The 18,832-nt window shown below is 47.4% G+C and overlaps 1 protein-coding gene, 7 non-coding genes and 1 pseudogene across 8 annotated transcripts; 4 read left to right on the top strand and 5 right to left on the bottom strand.

The window, feature by feature from the left end:
- Positions 1-869: 869 nt before the first annotated feature.
- TRNAV-AAC (transfer RNA valine (anticodon AAC)) lies at positions 870-942 on the bottom strand. The gene has a single exon. It is a non-coding gene; the product is annotated as a tRNA-Val (tRNA).
- Positions 943-1,341: 399 nt separating this feature from the next.
- Positions 1,342-1,414, bottom strand: TRNAV-CAC (transfer RNA valine (anticodon CAC)). Its single transcript has one exon. It is a non-coding gene; the product is annotated as a tRNA-Val (tRNA).
- An 823-nt stretch (positions 1,415-2,237) lies between these two features.
- TRNAE-UUC (transfer RNA glutamic acid (anticodon UUC)) lies at positions 2,238-2,309 on the top strand. The gene has a single exon. It is a non-coding gene; the product is annotated as a tRNA-Glu (tRNA).
- Positions 2,310-2,979: 670 nt separating this feature from the next.
- TRNAV-CAC (transfer RNA valine (anticodon CAC)) lies at positions 2,980-3,052 on the bottom strand. The gene has a single exon. It is a non-coding gene; the product is annotated as a tRNA-Val (tRNA).
- Positions 3,053-3,769: 717 nt separating this feature from the next.
- Positions 3,770-3,842, top strand: TRNAK-CUU (transfer RNA lysine (anticodon CUU)). The gene has a single exon. It is a non-coding gene; the product is annotated as a tRNA-Lys (tRNA).
- Positions 3,843-4,590: 748 nt separating this feature from the next.
- TRNAL-CAA (transfer RNA leucine (anticodon CAA)) lies at positions 4,591-4,694 on the top strand. The gene is made up of 2 exons: positions 4,591-4,628; positions 4,649-4,694. It is a non-coding gene; the product is annotated as a tRNA-Leu (tRNA).
- A 663-nt stretch (positions 4,695-5,357) lies between these two features.
- Positions 5,358-5,429, bottom strand: TRNAE-CUC (transfer RNA glutamic acid (anticodon CUC)). Its single transcript has one exon. It is a non-coding gene; the product is annotated as a tRNA-Glu (tRNA).
- Positions 5,430-6,010: 581 nt separating this feature from the next.
- LOC135460728 (E3 ubiquitin-protein ligase TRIM39-like) lies at positions 6,011-10,502 on the bottom strand. Its single transcript, XM_064737646.1, has 6 exons — positions 10,104-10,502; positions 9,720-9,815; positions 8,773-9,003; positions 8,056-8,078; positions 7,185-7,300; positions 6,011-6,525 (listed from the first exon to the last, which is right to left on the bottom strand). Exons 1-6 carry the CDS (start codon positions 10,497-10,499, stop codon positions 6,011-6,013), a joined length of 1,377 nt encoding a protein of 458 aa, XP_064593716.1. The 5' UTR covers positions 10,500-10,502.
- Positions 10,503-12,500: 1,998 nt separating this feature from the next.
- LOC135460729 (E3 ubiquitin-protein ligase TRIM7-like) lies at positions 12,501-18,481 on the top strand (annotated as a pseudogene).
- The last annotated feature ends 351 nt before the right edge of the window (positions 18,482-18,832 follow it).

The following is an 18,832-nucleotide window of genomic DNA, read 5'->3' on the forward strand; positions in this document are numbered from 1 at the left end:
TTGGGAGTTTTGGCCTCAATTCCAGGTCAAGTCCCGAGAACAAACAGCTCCATGCAGGAGCAGGAACGCGTGACTGCAGCGCCGCCTCCTCCTCCTCTCCCTCTCCACACAATTCCTTTTTCTGTTTGTTTTTTGCTGGGGGGGGGATTTTTGGGTGGTTTTCTTTATTTTTTGGGGTTTCTTTGTGGGTTTCTTGGGGTTTTGGGGGGGTTTTTTTGTGTGTTTTTAGTTTTTAAATTTATTTTTAGTTTTTTTGTTTGTTTGTTTGTTTGTTTGGGGTTTTTGGGTTGTTTTTTTTTTTTGTTTTTTTGGTTTTTTGGTATGGTTTGGTGTTTTGGGGGTGGGTTTTGGGGGTCTTTTCTTTTCTTTTCTTTTCTTTTCTTTTTTTTTCTTTTCTTTTCTTTCTTTTTTTTTCTTTTTCTTTTTTTTTTTTTTTTTTTTCATGGAGCTTGTCTATTTTTTAATGAATTTTCTCCCAAAATTTCCGTGGAGAAGGGAGCTTGGTTTTCCAGCGTATTGGGATCACACTTGTGGGTGCAAAACTGAAGAATTTCTGGATTTGAAAAACTTAAAAGTTCAAATTTCCGGTGATGGAGAAAATGGGAATTATCTCTGCCTGTGCCTGTGATTATTTGACTTTTTTAGTAGATGGAAATGGGAATTATCCCTTCCTGTGCCTTTAATAATTTGATTTTTTTTTTATTAATTTCCCCTCTGGGAAACAGACACAAGAAACGATGCAAGCAAAGGAAGAGGGGAGCAAAGCTGCGAGCCTACAAAGCAGCTCAGAAATTCCCCAAAATCACCCCAAAATTAAACCCCAGCTGGCGAGGGGCTGAAAAGGGGAGTAAATTCCCCCAAAACAAAGGTGTTTCTGCCTGGTTTCGAACCAGGGACCTTTCGCGTGTTAGGCGAACGTGATAACCACTACACTACAGAAACGCGGTCACTGCTCCTGTTGGAAAAAAATTTGTGGAAATTAGCAAAAAAAAAAGTTATTTTTCCTTTTATTGGCAATTTTGTCTACATCCCTTGTCCCTTTTTTTCTTCCTTGCTTTGAGGTTTTTTCCCCCAAAACCGCCCAGATTTGGGTCACCAGAGAAGGAATTAGGGAATTAAAACCATTTCAGACACCCCAAAATGCAGAAATGTCGAGGACAAGGTTTGTTCATTCCAGTTGACCAAATCCGACAGGAATCTCTTGGAATTCTGGTTTATAATTTGTGTGCCCCACCGATCGACCCCGATCCTATAAAGTCCGGAAAATTAAGGAGGTAAAAAAAAAAAAAGTACTACAAAAACAAAACCAAACCTAAAAATACACCCCAAAAAGTAACTCGCTGTTTCTGCCCGGTTTCGAACCGGGGACCTTTCGCGTGTGAGGCGAACGTGATAACCACTACACTACAGAAACGCCGATATCCGCCGTTTGCGTTTTTCCCCCAATTTCAAGTACCCAAAGTCCCTGGGGCTGCTCCTGAGTATTTCCAAATCCAGGGGGAAAACCTCCGCTCCTGGCTTTGGATTTCTTTATCGCTTTTTAACAATTCCCTTAGCGCTTTTAATTCATTTCCTTATCGCTTTTCATTCTTTTTTTTTTACAATTTTAATTCCTTTATCCCTTTTAATTCCAGTTGCCTTTGTGAAGGGCGTAAATAAATTGCAAAAAACCCCAACCCCCCGCACAAAATAGCCTCAAAATCGGTGGATTTTGTCGGATTCCAAACCAGGGAGATTTCACGTGAAATCACGGACATTTGGGGCACCCCGAGGTTAAAAATTTATGATTTTTAAAGAATTTTGTCATTTTTAGAAAATTTTTCCTGATCAGGAATCAGGGCCACGGCGGTGAAAATGATGGAGCCTCACCATTAGACCACTAGGGGAGGCAATTTTAAGATAAATCTTATTGTTTAAATTAATTTTGCTGTTGCTACTTTTATTTAATATATTTTATCGTTTTTATCGCTCTCCTGTTTTTGATTGATTCGCTTATTGTCTTGAATTATTATTTGGGAGGGGATTTTAAAATAAAATCCAATTAATTTAAAATTTAATTCATTTAAAATTCAATTTTATTAATTTTAAATTATTTTGAGCTTTCAATGATTTTTCTTATTTTTGATTCTTACCACGCCAGGAGCGAAGTGCCCTGAGGCCGATGAGAAAAGCAGATTTGGGGCGTTTTGTTGGATAATAAATATCGGTGTAAATGGTCAAAATGGGGCGAAATCAGCTCCCTGGTGGTCTAGTGGTCAGGATTCGGCGCTTTCACCGCCGCGGCCCGGGTTCGATTCCCGGTCAGGGAACAAACGCTCAAAATTTTCCTTAAAAATTAAAATTCCTCAATTTCGGCTGAATTTGTCCCTTTTGAAAGGAAGCAGCCACCCCAAATCCATGGGATTTTAAGGCATGTCAGCGATTCCTGGGCGAATCATATTCCCAGGTTTTCCTGGGAGTGAAATTGTGGAGATGTCGATTTGTACGCAGGGAAAATATTTATTTATTAATAAATAAACTTTGATATTTAAAGTTTTACACTTTTATTTCTATATAAACTTTATATTTATATAAATAAAAAAATTAATATTATAAATTTATGTATAAACTATATATCTATATAAATATAAAGTTTATATAGAAATAAAATATATACAATAAATAAAAATAAAAATATGAATGAAATAATAACATTATAATATAAATATAATAGTATAATATAGTATAGTATGGTATGGTATGGTATGGTATAGTATAGTATAGTATAGTATAGTATAAGTATAGTATATACATATATAAATTAAAATAAACCAGTTCTGAGTTATAAACACGGATTTTTACCAGGGAATGGAGTAAAATTTAAACATTTTGGCGCTATAAATGCACCTAATTTTATTTTTTTATTTTGCCGGCATCGCCGTGAAGGAATTTCGAGCAATGTAGAGGCACGAAAAAATTTAAAAGTAGTACCCTTGGTGCTGTTTCTGCCCGGTTTCGAACCGGGGACCTTTCGCGTGTGAGGCGAACGTGATAACCACTACACTACAGAAACGCGCCGTGTCAACGTTTGCGACCCTACTGCCATCAAAACCCAAAATATAAACCTAAAGAAAACCAAACTAAAACAAACAAACAAACAAGCTCAAAAAAACTCCAAACAAAATCCCAACCCAGAAAAATAGAACACAAAAAACCAAAAACCCCCCAAAAAATCCTCAAAAAAACCCCAACCCCTTCCAAAAAAAACACAAAACAAGCAAAAAAAACCCAAACAAAATCCCCCCCAAAAAAACAACAAAAACCCTCCAAAAATAAAAAAGCCACCAAATCCCCCCAAAACAACAACAAAAAATAAACCAAACAAAAAAACCAACAAGCCTCCCCTCAAGAAAACCCCCAAAAACAAAACATAAAAATAAAAAAAAAAAAAAAAGAAAACCCCAAAAAAATCCACCGCCCCCCCCGAACAAAAAACGCCCAAAAAAAAACCCCAAAAAAATCCCTTTTCCCTCAGAATCCCGCCAATTTCCAGGCAGCTCCGCCGCCCTCAGAGGCCGCGGGGATTTGTCCCCGCCCGGAAGTTTTTAAGGACGGATTCGGATCGCCGAGGGGGAATTGGCAGAAAACAGAAAATCCAAAAATTGCCGGGAGGCAGAGATTTTTTTTGAGCCTTTGTCGCCCTAAAAGGATCTGTCTGCTGGGCAGCTCCGGGGAAAACGGGTGGAAATTTTATGATTACTAAAATAAGTAGAGAAAAAGAAACATAGCAGCCCGGCTAGCTCAGTCGGTAGAGCATGAGACTCTTAATCTCAGGGTCGTGGGTTCGAGCCCCACGTTGGGCGCTTCCTTTTCCATTTTCTTTCCCTTCATCACCTAAATTTTATTATTTCTTTATTTATTGTAGTTTTTAAATTATTCTAATTTCCAAATTATTGTTATTTTTTAAATTCTTCTCCTTACTTTATTATTCCCTACTTATTTTTAATTGCAATTTTTTAAAGTCATTATCCCAGGTTTTATTATTTCCTTCTCCTTAATGTCATTCCTCCTTTTTGAAATCATTGTTCCTTTTCCGAATCCTTTTTGCTCTGCAAATTATTGTTCCTTTTAAACTATAATATCATATCATATCATATAATATCACAATAAAGGGCTATAACTATAAAATAATAATAATAATAATAATAGTTGTAATCATCATCTTCGTTCCTTCTAAAATAATAATAATTAGTATTAGTATTAGTATTAGTATTAGTATTAGTATTAGTATGCCAGGTTTTCCTGGTCTTATTCTGTGAGAATGATTGTTCCTTTCAGAAATCATTATTCCATTTTAAAATCCTTTCCCCTCAACAACTGCTCCTTTTTAAATTATTATTTCTTTCTACTTTTAACAATCATTATTATTCTGTTTTTAATAATTATCCTTTATTAGTATTTTAAAAGTCCCCACAAAGCAGCAGAAAAAAAAAAAGGTAAAACCAAACCGGCCCCTCCACCATAAAAAAAAAAAAAAAAAAAAAAAAAAAAAAAAAAAAAACAAAAAAAAACACCTCCACGTTTTGCTCTGTTTTGCCCCTATTTCCCGCCGTCAGGATGGCCGAGTGGTCTAAGGCGCCAGACTCAAGGACTCTCCTTCCCTCGGGATTTCTGGTCTCCTCATGGAGGCGTGGGTTCAAATCCCACTCCTGACAGCGCTGGGGTTTCTTTTAAAAAGCTGTTTTAAAAATACCCCTTTTTCCTGCTATGCTTTCCCTTTTTTCAAATGATAATTCCTTTATAAATCATTATTTCAGTTTGTAAATTGTTATTTCCCTTTTAAAATCATTATTCCCATTTTCAAAGCATTAACCTCCTTCTAAAACTTATTTTTCCGCCTCTGATATTACTATTCCTTTTCCAACTATTATCCCTCTTTTTAAAAGCATTCATCCCCTTTTCTCAAATTATTATTCCGTTTATCGAGTGATCCTTTTTCGAATTTCCCCGCTCTTTTCCATATTGTTGCACTTTTTAAAATTTTTGAAATTGCTCTTTGTAAATAATCCTAATGCAAAATAAACAATTGACTCCTCTATAATGGGCATTAATTAATTTCAGTATTCAACTGCAATTAGTTTAGCACAGCTAGCAAACGCCTTTCTTATAAACGTAATGAAAAAAAATACAATAAGCATTATTGTTTATTTATTTATGTATTTATTTATTCATTGCTAGGTAACAGAAGGCGCTGGGACAGGAGGAAGGGGACGAGGCACAAAAAAAGAGGAGAAAATGAGTGTTTTGGGAGTTAGGACATGTTTAAATATCAGTAGATTTTTCCAAAAAATTACTTTCTAGCGCAAAGTAAAAGCTTATTCCCTGACCGGGAATCGAACCCGGGCCGCGGCGGTGAGAGCGCCGAATCCTAACCACTAGACCACCAGGGAGCTGCGATAAGGGCCTTATCGCCCATAACACGACCTAGACACAAGATTTTTGGGTTGAATTCACTAAAAATGGGGGTCTCTGTGCATTTTCTCCCTTTTTATTTCTCACTCCCAAATGGTAAAAGCCTCTCAGAACCCTCGGACCAACATTTCTCTGAATTCTCCTTGCAGGAAAATGGAGATGATGGAAATGATGGAAAAAAATTATCGAAAAATGATGGAGAAATGAGGGAGAAAATTGTGCAGAAATGAGGGAGAAAATTTCAGAGAAATTATGGAGAAATTATGGAGAAATTATCGAGAAAATGATCGAGGAATTATGGAGAAATGATTGAGAAAATGATGGAGGAAATTATGAAGAAACGATGGAGAAAATAATCGAGAAATAATGGAAATAATGGGAAAATGATGGAGAAATTATGGAGAAAATTATGGAGAATATGATCAAGAAACTATGGAGAAAATGATGGAGAAATGACGGAGAAATTATGGAAATTATGAAGAAATTATGGAGAAGCAATGTAAAAAATGCAATTTCCCACCCAAACCCCCTCTCAGCTGCGTACCCCACCTCGGGGGGCTCAGGGGCTCAGCCTGAAGCAGCACCCCCTGCCCAGGCACAGCAGGGGCAGCAGCTCCTCACCCCCAAACCTCGCCGCGGGGTACGCGAACATCGGCAGCTCCCTCTGCACATCGAAAAACGCCACGCGCCCGCCCTCATAGTCCAGGTAGACCCCAACCACCTCGGGGGCCTCAGGGAGGGCGATGGGGACACTGGGGGACGTCAGAGCCTGGCACTGGCTGCCACACTGCCCCACGGCCCAGATCCCCCGCTCGGGCTTGACGCTGACCCGGCCCTTCCTGGCCACAGAGGCCTTGGCCACGCCGAGGGCCCAGGCCGAGCCCTGGCACACCTGGACCTCCCAGTAGTGGCGGCCGCAGGTGAACCCCTCGCGGGCCAGCACGCAGCGGGACGAGTCGAAGCGTTTGGGGTGGTCGGGGACGGATCTGCGGGCGTCGTCCCAGCGGACGCATCGCCCATCCTCGGACAGGGCCAGGCGGGGATGGGCGGTGTCGGGGTCCAGCGTCAGGCTGACTGCAGAGGGAGAGAGACAGGGCTGGGGTCTGGCCCCTCCAGAGATTTGGGGTGGGGTTGTGCCACCTTTGGGGTGGGGTAGTGCCACCTTTGGAGTGGATTTGTGCCACTTTTCCCCATCTGGGAGGCTCCAGGGGTGGTTTGATGACCACACGTTAGTGGGTTAGGCTTAGGCTTTGATTTAGGCTGAGGGTTAGGGCAGAAAAGCCAACATAGGGAGAAAATGATGGAGAAAATGATGGAGAAATGATGGAGAAAAGATGGAGAAATTATGGAGAAAATAATGGAGAAATTATACCGAAATTATGGGAGAAAATGATTGAGAAATGATGGAGAAAATTATCGAGAAATTATGGAGTAAATGATGGAGAAATTATACCGAAATTATGGTGAAATGGAGAAATTATGGAGAAAATTATGGAGAAAATTATGGAGAAAATTATGGAGAAAATTATGGGAAAATTATGGGAAAATTATGGAGAAATTATGGAAAAATGAGGCTCTGGAGTGTGGGGGTTTTGCTGTCATTTGGGGCTGTCCCATGGCTCCCCTTTCTGAAGTTTCCACGTGGGAATATCTGGAATTTCCGCCTCTGAGAGGTGATTTCCAAAGGTGGTACTGACACAGCGCCCACCCCCCTTTCCCTGCTCCCTCCCTACCTTGGAATTTCTTCAGCATCTCCTTGAGGGTGACATTTTCCTGGGGCAGCCCTGTGGGTTCCTCTGCCAGCTCTGCTGAGGTCTCCACCTGCTCTGGGGCGCTCTGCTCCTCCAGCCTGGAAACCAGAAAAATAATTTTTCCACAAAAATTTGGAATGGTGGGACTGGAGAGGCAGCTGGGAAGGCTTGAAAGGCCCCTTCTGACCCAAACCATCTCAAATTTCCACAATTTTATAACTTCCTTCCTGTCAGGTTTTGGCATCTCCAGTAAGTTTTCGGGATCTGCTCCTCCATGGAGAACATTTTCTGACCCAGCCATGGCTGATGAACCTCTGGATGGTGAAGATTTTTTACTAGTGGAAATTAGAGAATAAAAACAATTTTCTTTGTCCGCTTTCCTCCTTCCCACCCCCAGTCTGGAGGGGACACAATCAGATCTGTTAAGGGTGTAAAATTCTAATTCCCAAAATTCTAATTCCCTCAGAATTTAACCCTTTTAGATCCGGCTCCCTGTTTTTGAGGAGGAAAATCCCATCCGTCCAGGATCAGCCAGGTTTTCACAGATCAGAGAGCAGCCACAGCAGAACTGGAGGTTCCTTCATCCCCTGAAGGTACCTGACCCCGATCTCCACCATCCTAACTGGACTTTTGTGGTGTCCCAGCTCTGTCCTGTGTCCATCTCAGGGGGTTTTGGGGTTCCTTCACCCCTCTGAAGGTACCTGACCCCGGTCTCCACCATCCTAACTGGACTTTGGTGGTGTCCCAGCCGTGTCCTGTGTCCATCTCACACAGGTCAGGGGGTGTTGGGGGTTTTGGGGTCCACCAAAGCCAAACAAGAACACGTCGGGAACCCAGGTGAGGAGCCACAAACCTGCTCAGGATGTCTCTGCTGTCCTGCAGGGGAGAGACAGACACACAGACAGACAAACAGACAGACAGACGGACGGACAGGTCAGGGCGGAGCCAGCCTGGGGTGAGCAGCCAGGGAGGGCTCCGGGGTGACCCTGGGGGATTCTGGATCTGCGGGAATGCAGGTGAGGCAGCTCTGATAAGCACTTGGGTTATCGGCATCATCGCCCCGCCCAGGGTGGGCGTGGCGGCTGCTAATTAGCATCTCTGCTCATTTGAATGTTTGGCTGTATGAATATATGAGTGTTTGGATATTTGAATGTTTGGCTGTTTAAATGTTCGGGTGTTTGAATGATTGGGTGTTTACATATTTGGATATTTGAAAGCTTGTTTGTTTGAATGTTTGGCTGTTTGAAAATTTGGATATTTGAATATATGGGTGTTTGGATGTTTGGCTGTTTAAATGTTTGGATATTTGAAAATTTGGATGTTTGAATGTTTGGCTGTTTGGGTGTCTAAATGTTTGGATATTTGGATATTTGAATGTTTGGATTTTTGAAAGTTTGGCTGCTCAAATGTTTGGCTGTTTAGCCAAAGGATTTTTTATATCTCCAGGCTGGAGAAGCACAGCCCAGTGGAAGGTGCGTTTGTTGTGGCTCTGTGAGGCCCCTTCCTGCCCAAACCTGGGATTCTCTGGGTTTTCCAAGGCTCGGGATTTGGTGTTTCGGTGGCTCCTCACCTGCAGCAGCTCCCAGGGCGGCTGCCGGCACTTTTCCTCCAGCTCCTGGATCTGCCGTCCCACGGAGGAGATGCGCTCCGAGAGGCGGCCGACGCTCTCCTCCCGCCTGCGCTCGATGTCCCGCTCCAGCTGCGCCAGCCGGGCCAGGAGGAGCCGCTCCTGCCCCTCCAGGAGCTGCTGCAGCTCCCGGACCCGGCACCGGAGCCGCCGCCGCTCCGCCGCCACCCGCTCCTGCCACGGGAACACCGCAGGGGCTGGGACGGGGCTGGGAGGGAGGGAAACGCCAGCGGGGTGGGCTTGGAAGGGGATTTATCCCCGCCAGGGTTCTTGCAAAGCATGGGGAGTATCCACAGAATTTTAAATAATATTTTAAATTACATACATATATATATACATACATATATGTTATGTTATGTTATGTTATATTATATTATATATATAATATATATTATATATTTTACATTATATGTAGTTTATATACAATATATAAATTTTTTTTTATATATATATGTGGTTTTTTGTTTGTTTGTTTTTGGGGTTTTTTGGGGGGTTTTTTTCTGCCATTTCTAGGTGGCGATTGCTGGGAAAGCGTTTTCCCATGGCCCGTAAACTTTGCACCCAAAAAAGGCTCCGGACCTTTGGACGAGGGAAGGTGCAAAATAAACCCATAAACAGATTAGTCAGTGTTAGAGATCAGGGAAAAGGAAAGCAAGGCAAAAAAAGAAAGATGCAACTGGGGTGATTCCCGTTTTTCTGGGGAATCTGGGGATGTGCCCCACCTGTGAGCACATGGAAAGAGGCAAAAATCCTGGGAAAAATCCAGGTTTGGGTTGGATACCTGAACTCGGGGGGGGGGGGGAATTTCCTCGCCGTGAGGGTGGCGGAGGGCACAGGTGTGCCCAGGTGTGCCCAGGTGTGCCCGCAGGGACAAGGAATGGGTCACCCACCAGCAGCTCCGAGCTCTTCCCTTCCTCCGCCGCTTTCTGCCCCAGCATCTTCTCTCTCCGGTCCCTGAGGATCTGCGCGTGAGCCTGGAATTTCTCCTGAGAGAAGGAAAAACACCAACACCGGCTCGGTGCCTTTCCCTCCATCCGGGGGAGAAGCACCAACACCGGCTCGGTGCCTTTCCCTCCACCCGGGGGAGAAGCACCAACACCGGCTCGGTGCCTTTCCCTCCATCCGGCCATACCGGGAGGGCGGGGCGGGCGGGGATGGGGGCGGCTGTCACCCAGCGGGCGGAAAGCGCAGAAATCCCGACTTTTGCAAGGAAAACCACGCTCACCTGGCCTCCCTCTCCTCCCTCATCCCCAGGAACACCTGAACATCCCCACCTTGTGCTCCTCCGCCGCCTCCTCGATGGGCACGGCGGCGTGCAGCCGGTGCTCCGGGGAGCGGCGGCACTCGCGGCACACCGGGCTCTGCTCCTCCTCGCAGAACAGCTTCAGCGCCTCGCCGTGCTTCGGGCAGAGCCGCTCCCCGTCGCGGGCCCGGCCGCGGAGGCTGAGGCGCTGCGCGATGCGGATGATGCCGGCCAGCTCCGCGTTGGGTCTCAGGCTGCGCTCCGGGGCCGCCTCCCGGCAGCGCGGGCACGCGAAGCTGTCCCGGCAGCTCTGCCAGCAGCGCTCGATGCACGCCCGGCAGAAGTTGTGCCCGCAGTGGATGGACACGGGCTCCTGGAAGAGCCCGAGGCACAGCGGGCACGAGGCTTCGGCGCGGAGCTCGGCCATGGCCGCGCCGCCGGCACCGGACCGGTTCCGCCTCGGTTCCGCCCCGGTTCCGCCTCGGGTCCGCCTCGGTTCCGCCTCGGTTCCGCCCCGGTTCCTCCTCGGGTCCGCCTCGGTTCCGCCCCGGTTCCGCCTGGGTTCCGCCTCGGTTCCGCCCCGGTTCCGCCTCCCCCGGGGCCGCGGCGGCTCCGCTTCCTGCCGGTGTCCCGGGATGAGAGCGGGAGCGGAGCGGCTGCGCTGCCGAGATGAGCCGGGCTCGGCGCCTGGCGTGGCGCGGGTGGTTTGGTACTGCGGTTAATACCGGGCTTAGCACCGGTTTGTTTGGCGCTGCGGCTAATACCGGACTTAGCACCGGGGTTAATACCGGGTTTGACGCCGGCTTGTTTGGGGCTAATACCAGGCTTGGCGCCGGAATTGACACCGGGCTTAGCACCGGCTCGTTTGGTACCAGGTCTAATACCGGGCTTGGCACCAGGTTCATTCATCAATTACCGGCTTGGTTGGAATCCACCCTCAGCCCCTTCTTCACTCCTTTCTCCCCCAAAAAACACCCAGGGAAAGCGCGAGGCCGCCCCAGGCCTCCCCTCGAGGTCTGAACCAGGAACCAGCCTGGTTTCGCTGCTTTCAATGTATTTATTTTTAATTTACTCATCGATAAATTTAATTTACATTCGTGTTTAATTTATTGATTCTCTTCTAGTTGATTAATTGAAGGGCAGTTCATGATTGAGGCCGTGGGGACAGAGCTTGGAGCAATCCTTGGCTCATCCTTTGCTGCTCATTCCCGATTGTTCAGAATTCCCAAATTCCCCATTTTTCAGCACTCCACCACCCCTCCCACCCCTACGTGTGCAGCTACAGCACCTTTATTAAAAAATAATTTTATTGCTCCTTTCACTTCTCCTTTTTCACAGGAAATCGCTTCTCTCACGGCTCGGGGCTGACCACAGACCTTCCTATTTTAAATTTTATTTTTAACTTTCATTTTTTTCCAGTAGCCCCCCCTGACAAGTGCAGAAGCCACCGGAACTCAGGGCTGGTACCGAAGCGATGATTTTTTTTTTCCTTTTTTTTTATTGAGGAAATCGGTCAAAAACTCACCCGCCGTTAATTCTGTGAGAGAGTTTTTTGGGGGTTCTGGGTTTTCCGGTGCTCGGAACATTCAGACTGAAACCTGGGGGGCGGCTTGGTGCTGAAAACACCTTTTTTTATTTTATTTTATTTTATTTTTTTGTTAATCTGGGTCCAAGGTTGATTTATCGGGGGGTGAATACTGCAAAGAGTTGGGGATGGATCAGGATCCCCTTTCCAAGCGATTTCCCTCCTTGATTATCCGTGAAATCGGTGATTATCCCGGTGTAATCACCGTGAATTCTCGGGCTCAAGAGCGAGCTGGAGGCTCGGGTTTAACCGGCAAGGAGAGATTTCAGTGCCAGAGGGAAATAAAATCACTAATCCAAGTTTTTCTGCAGGATTTTGCCCAATTTCTTCTAGGTGTGAGTAAATCCAGGGATGGGATCAACCTGCCTCCTTTTCTCGCCGTTTCGGGGGAAAAACCTCAATAAAAATTCCCTAAAATCTGAATTTAAATTTATTTTTAAAAAATGCAAGGACAAGGGTGGGAAGTTCCCGCTTGATGGATGCAGGTCCCTCCATCCTCAGGCCCAGGAGTTTGGGGCTAATTGGGAGGATTTTGGCCACCTCCCACCCTCCATCCCCATCCCCACCAGGGACAGGATTTTGGGCTCAGTCAGGAGGATTTTGGTCACCTCCATCCCCAGCCCCTCGGGGGGCAGGATTTTGGGGACAATCGAGCGGATTTTGGCCACCTCCCACCCTCCATCCTCATCCCCTCCAGGGGCAGGATTTTGGGCTGAATCAGGAGGATTTTGGCCACCTCCCACCCTCCATTCCCATCCCCTCCGGGGACAGGAAGGCGCCGCCTCCCCCGGAGCGCGGGGAAACCGAAAGCGGCGGCGGCGGCTCCGGCAGCCCCGGGCAGCCATGGAGGAGCTGCCGGGCGAGGCCTCCTGCCCGATCTGCCGGGAATATTTCCGCGACCCCGTGTCCATCCACTGCGGGCACCACTTCTGCCGGGCGTGCATCGAGCGCTGCTGGGAGTGGCCCACGGGCGGGTTCGCGTGCCCGCGCTGCCGGGACACGGCCCCGCGGCGGAGCCTCCGCCCGAGCCGCGAGCTGCAGCGGGTGCTGGAGCTGGCCCGGCGCCTGAGCCGCGGGGAGGCGCTGGGAGCCGAGGAGGAGGAGGAGGAGGAAGGGTGTCGGAGGCACCGGGAGCCGCTGGAGGCTTTCTGCAAGGAGGACGCGGCGCTGCTGTGCGCGATCTGCCGCGAGTCGCGGGCGCACCGAGCGCACACGGTGCTGCCGCTGCCGGAGGCGGTGCGGGAGTTCGAGGTAATCGCGGTTTCCACCCAAAAATGTCCCCCCGGGCCCCCAGACCCTTTAGGGGATCGGGACACGCTCCGCGGCTTCTGCTCTCTCTGTTCTCCCCCGAGCTTGGAGGGATCGGGGGCTTCATCCAATTCATCATCCTCCTCCTCATCCTCCGTGCCGCGGAATTCCGGCCGCTGTCCAGCTCCAGCGCCCAGCGGGCACCTAATCCCTAAATCTGCCGGAATGTGGGCAAAAAGAGCGGGACGGTTTTCCTGGAGCCCATCTCCAAATCTGCAGGAATGTGGGCAAAACGAGCGGGATTTTTTTCATGGAGCCCATCCCTAAATCTGCAAGAATGGGGGCAAAAAGAGCGGGATTTTTTTTCCCAGAGCCTCCCCCTAAATCTGCCGGAATGTGGGCAAAAAAGAGGGGGACAATTTTCCTGCAGACCATCCCTAAATCTGCAGGAATATGGGCAAAAAGAGTGGGATTTTTTTTTTCCTGGAAATGGGAGGAGAAACGGAGTTACCAGCACTCCAACCCCCTTCCCAAAAAACGGGATTTTTATATTTTTCCCTCCCTCAGGAACAAATCCAGGCCGGGCTGCAGACCCTGAAGGACGACAGGGACAAACTCCTGGAGCTCCGGGAGGCTGAAATGAGGAGAAACTGGGAGTGTTTGGTAAATGCTGTGGAGCGGAGGGGCGTGATTTATTAACAATATGGGTATTGATCTGGTACCGATATCCAAGTGTGACGGACAAAGACTCTCTGACGGTTTAAAGTGAATGTTTATTTCAGGATAATTCTCAAATTCACACCGCGATTTACAGGTGATTCCAGAGCCCTTTTATCTGCACAAGTATTGAATACCCAAAATACAAATGTGTATTCATAACTTTGGTACATCCCAGTCCCCACTTCGTATGGTAATTAGTTCAAAAGCTAATTAAGCATGCGTAGTTTGTTCCTCAAAATGAGTCGGCGGTCCTTTTCATGGGGAGGGGTTTAAAAAAGAGGAAATAAATAAAGTCTTCCTCGTTCTGACCTTTCTACATTTTCAATGCAAATATGACAAATGAACCCATTGGCAGAACTCCCATTCCCCATCTTCAATTGGTTTCAGAACAGAGGAGGACGCAATTGAATAATGTTCCTACAAACAATTGTGTTATGTTCCTAAAAACCATTTATCAGTTTCTATATTCTTCATTATAAACCCAGCTAACCAAACATTATGTTGACAGGCAATCAATTATTAGTTAACTACTAACTCTTAACTCCATCATTTATTTTGATTAACTCCAATAAAAGTTATAACTCTAACTAAAATCTCAGCTCCTATAAAATCCCTAAATCCTTTAAAATTTACATTTTAGGCGAGGGTGTCTCCTGATGGACTCCTGACTTATGTTCCTAAAAACAATTGTCTCATGTTCCTCAAAGCTATTTATCAGTTTCTATATTCTTCATTACAAACCCAGCTAACCAAACATTGTGTTGACAAGCAATCAATTATTATATTATATAATATAATAATTATTATATTATATAGTTAACTACTAACTCTTAACTTCATTTATTTTGATTAACTCCAATAAAGCTTATATCTCTAACTAAAATTTCAGCTCCTATAAAATCCCTAAATTCGTTAAGATTTATGTCTCGGGCGGGAGTGTCTCGCGATGGGTTTAGAGGGGGGCGGCCGTTCCTGGGGCGGGGGTCTCTGTGCAGGGAGGGGTTTTGACTCCAAAAAATCGAAATAAATCCAAACCTCCGCTCCCCGTGGCGCCCGGCAGGAGCGGACCGAGGCGGAGCGGCAGCGCCTCCTGTCCCATTTCCAGGGGCTGCGCCTGTGCCTGGAGGAGCTTTCGCGGCGCCTCCTGGCGCGGCTGCGGCGCCTGGAGAGCGACATCGGGCGGGCGCAGGAGGAGAAGGTGACGGCGCTGACCCAGGAGATCTCCCGGCTCGAGAGCCGCGCCCTGGAGCTGCAGCGGCGGCGGCGGCAGCCGGCGGGCGCCTTCCTGCAGGTGACGGCTGGCACGGGGACCCCAGAAAAGCGGGAAAGTCTCTTGGAAAAGCTGGGAAGTCTCTTTGTCCGGAGAAAGTTTCTTGTCCCGAGAAAAGTCGGAAAGTCTCTTTGAAAAGTTGGAAAGTCTCTTTTCCCAGAGAAAATTTCTTGTCCCGAGAAAAGTTGGAAAGTCTCAGAAAAATTGGAAAGTCTCTTTTCCCAGAGAAAGTTTCTTGTCCCGAGAAAAGTTGGGAAGTCTCAGAAAAATTGGGAAGTCCCTTTTCCCAGAGAAAGTTTTTTGTCCCGAGAAAAGTCGGAAAGTCTCTTTGAAAAGCTGGAAAGCCTCTTTTCCCAGAGAAAATTTTTTTGTCTTGAGAAAAGTTGGAAAGTCTCTCAGAAAAGTTGGAAAGTCTCTTTTCCCAGAGAAAATTTCTTGTCCCGAGAAAGGCTGGAAACTCTCAGAAAAATTGGGAAGTCTCTTTGTCCGGAGAAAGTTTCTTGTCCCGAGAAAAGTCGGAAAGCCTCTTAGAAAAGTTGGAAAGTCTCTTTTCCCAGAGAAAGTTTCTTGTCCCGAGAAAAGTCGGAAAGTCTCTTTGAAAAGCTGGAAAGCCTCTTTTCCCAGAGAAAATTTATTGTCCCGAGAAAAGTTGGAAAGTCTCAGAAAAATTGGAAAGTCTCTTTTCCCAGAGAAAATTTCTTGTCCCGAGAAAGGCTGGAAACTCTCAGAAAAGTTGTAAAGTCTCAGAAAAGTTGGAAAGTCTCTTAGAAAAGCTGGAAAGTCTCTCTTCCTAGAGAAAGTTTCTTGTCCCGAGAAAAGTCAAAAAGTGTCTTTTCCCAGAGAAAATTTCTTGCCCCCAGAAAAGTTGGGAAGCCTCTTAGAAAAGTTGGAAAGTCTCTTTTCCCAGATAAAGTTTCTTGTCCTGAGAAAAGTTGGAAAGTCTCTTTTGCCAGCCAAGGAGTCAGAGCTCTTAATTTCTCATCATCAAGGTTGTTCATTGAGAATTGTTTATTAATATTATTTATTGTTTAATTTCTATAAAATTTTTCCTCCTGTCCAGCCGAGGTCATCTCATCATGACAGTCCAGGCACTCTGCCCATCCCCGGGGTGGTGTTATCTTTTTATACAAAAAACTACAATATTTACATATGCACTATTTAAAACTACAATATTTAAATTACCTACAATATTAAAATTAAAAATAAAAAAACTACAGTATTAAAATTAAATAAAAATTAAATAGACAGTGAGTTTCTACTCTAAACCAATCTAAAAGTGCCAACATCACAGCAGGAGACGGAGGCCAAGCAGAAGAAGGAGGAGGAAGGCTGGACCTGCCCAGATCCCTCCATCTTGTCCCCCTGAACCCCCATTCTAAAAACCCCAAAAATCTACTTTTTCACATGATTCCGAGTGATTCACCGTGCCCCGTGTCCCTTCTCTCCCCTCCAGGACATCAGCAGCACCTTGAGCAGGTAAGGGCGGGGCTTCCTGAGCACCAAAATATTCGGGTTTGTGCCCAAATCCCTGGTTTGGCCTCATTTGGAGACCAAAATATTCAGCTTTTTGCCCAAATCTGTGAGTGTGCACAGGGAATTCCCTCCGGGGTGGATCCTCAACCTTTTCTTTTCGTCCTTTTCCAGCCTCAGAAATGAAAATTTCCAGCTGCCCCCTTCGCCTCTTCCAGATTTGGAAAATAAAATTCAACATTTCAGGGAGGAAAACGTTCCCCTGGAGGAGACGCTGAGGAGATTCCGAGGTATTGGAGCAGGCTGGGGGATGAAGAGATTAATTTAATTGATTTTATTATATATAAAAATTGCATTATAAGTTTAACAATTAAAATTAATTTAAAGTTTATTATATAATTAACATGCCTACGTGCATCCATAAATTATATTTGTGTGCCTGGGGCACGTGCAGTGACTTATTGTGATTATTTTAAGCTGCAATTAGTTTTTTATTGCAATTTGTTGCAAAAATCTTGGATTTTTTATCAGTTCATGTTTCCCTTTCTCCCCTTTTTTCAGACATCCTGGCCTTCGAGCTGCCGGAGAAAAGTGAGTCCTGGGGTGGGGGAAAATGAGGGGAAATGAGGGGAAATAGGGAAAATGAGGGGAAATGAGGGGAAATCAGGAAAATGAGGCGAAATTAGGGGAAAATTAGGGGGAAATCAGGAGAAAATTAAGACAAATAAGGGGAAAATCAGGGGAAGAGGAAATGAGAAATGAGGGGAAAATGATGGTAAATGAGGGGAAATAATGAAGGGGAAATGAGGAGGAAATAAGGGGGGAAATTATGGGAAATGAGGGGAAAATGAGGGAAATCGGGAAAATGAGGGGAAATGAGGGGAAATAATGAGTGGAAAACGATGGGAAAGGAGGGGAAAATTAGGGGAAACGATGGGAAAGGAGGGGAAAAGCCCCGCGGGGAAGGCAGGACGCACGGAATCCCCTCTGCCGCAGTGACGGTGACGCTGGACCCCAGCACCGCTCACCCCCAGCTCCTCGTGGCGCCCGACGGGAGCAGCGTCAGCTGGGAAAGAGCCCAGGACCCTCCCGGGGACGGACCCCAACCCAAACCCGGCACCGACCCCGGCACCGACCCCGGCACCGACCCCTCCGTGCTGGGCCGCGAGAGCGTCACGGGCGGGAGGCGCTGCTGGGACGTGCAGGTGGCACCAGAGGGGTCCTGGGCGCTGGGGGTGGCCAGGGAGACCCCCGGGAATGGGAGAGAGACCCCCGGGATTGGGGCAGAGACCCTCGGGAGTGGGGCAGGGATGCCCGAGAGTGGGGCAGAGACCCTCGGGAATGGGAGAGAGACCCCTGAAAATGGGGCGGGGACCCTCGGGAGTGGGGCAGAGACCCTTGGGAGTGAGGCAGGGACCCACGAGACTGTGGAAGAGACCCCCAGGAATGGGGCAGAGACCCCCGGGAGTGGGACAGAGACCCCCAGGAATGGGGCAGAGGCCCTCGGGAATGGGGCAGAGACCCCCTGGAATGGGGCAGAGGCCCCTGGGAGTGGGACAGAGACCCCCAGGAATGGGGCAGAGGCCCCTGAAAATGGGGCAGGGAGCCTGGGGAGTGGGGCAGAGACCCCCAGGAGTGGGGCAGAGACCCCCGGGAATGGGGCAGAGACCCCCGGGAATGGGGCAGAGACCCCTGGGGGCTCCGAGTGGGAGCTCTGGTCCATGGGGCTCTGCCGGGGCCAGTTCTGGGCTCTCACCTCCCTGGAGCGCGTCCCGCTGTTCCTCGCCCGGGTCCCCAGCAGGGTGAGGGTGGCCCTGGACTACGAGAGGGGCCAGGTGGCGTTTTTCGATGCCGACGAGAGGAGTTTGATCTTCGCCTTCCCGGCGGCCTCGTTCCAGGGGCAGAGCGTCCGCCCCTGGTTCCTGGTGTGGGGAGAGGGCGCCCGCATCACCCTGTGCCCCTGAGCGCCCCCAAATCCCGGGGTTTTCTCACCATTCCCGGCTCTCCCAGGAATTTGTGGCTGCTGGAGTTGCTGAGCACCCCTCGGGGTCGCTGGCCTGAGGTGTCACCCCCAAATCTGGGGGCTGAAAACGGAGCTAAATGTGTCCCACCCCATCCTGTCCCACCCCAATCCCTTTTCTCTCCTCCCCTCCCCTCTGGCTTTGGATGAATTAAAAACCCAAAATTTGCATGTTTCAACTTTGTCTGGTGTTTGCTGCCGCTGGGTGTTTCATTTAATTTTGCTTAATTAAACCCCATTTGTTTAACTAAACCCCATTTGTTTAATTAAACCCCATTTGTTTAATTAAATCCCATTTGTTTAATTTGTTTAGTTAATTTAATTTGTTTAATTAAACCTCATTTGTGTTTGTGCCCTGCAAGAGCCACAAGCCCCGAGCAGGTGTCCCAGGCACTGTCCCTGTCCCTTCTCCCCGGAGGCCACGTCCCACTGGTGGCACTCAGGAAG

The sequence above is a fragment of the Zonotrichia leucophrys genome, unplaced genomic scaffold (genome assembly GCF_028769735.1).
Source record: "Zonotrichia leucophrys gambelii isolate GWCS_2022_RI unplaced genomic scaffold, RI_Zleu_2.0 Scaffold_96_169013, whole genome shotgun sequence".
Classification (NCBI taxonomy): domain Eukaryota; kingdom Metazoa; phylum Chordata; class Aves; order Passeriformes; family Passerellidae; genus Zonotrichia; species Zonotrichia leucophrys.

Bases quoted from the DNA above. Each gene is read 5' to 3' on its own strand.
- LOC135460728 (XM_064737646.1), bottom strand. From the start codon at position 10,499: ATGGCCGAGCTCCGCGCCGAAGCCTCGTGCCCGCTGTGCCTCGGGCTC. The intron at 9,004-9,719 runs GTGGGTGACCCA...TTCCCGTGGCAG, and splicing joins GGAAGAGCTCGGAGCTGCTG to GAGCGGGTGGCGGCGGAGCG. The intron at 7,301-8,055 runs GTTTGTGGCTCC...TCTGGTTTCCAG, and splicing joins AGCAGAGACATCCTGAGCAG to GCTGGAGGAGCAGAGCGCCC.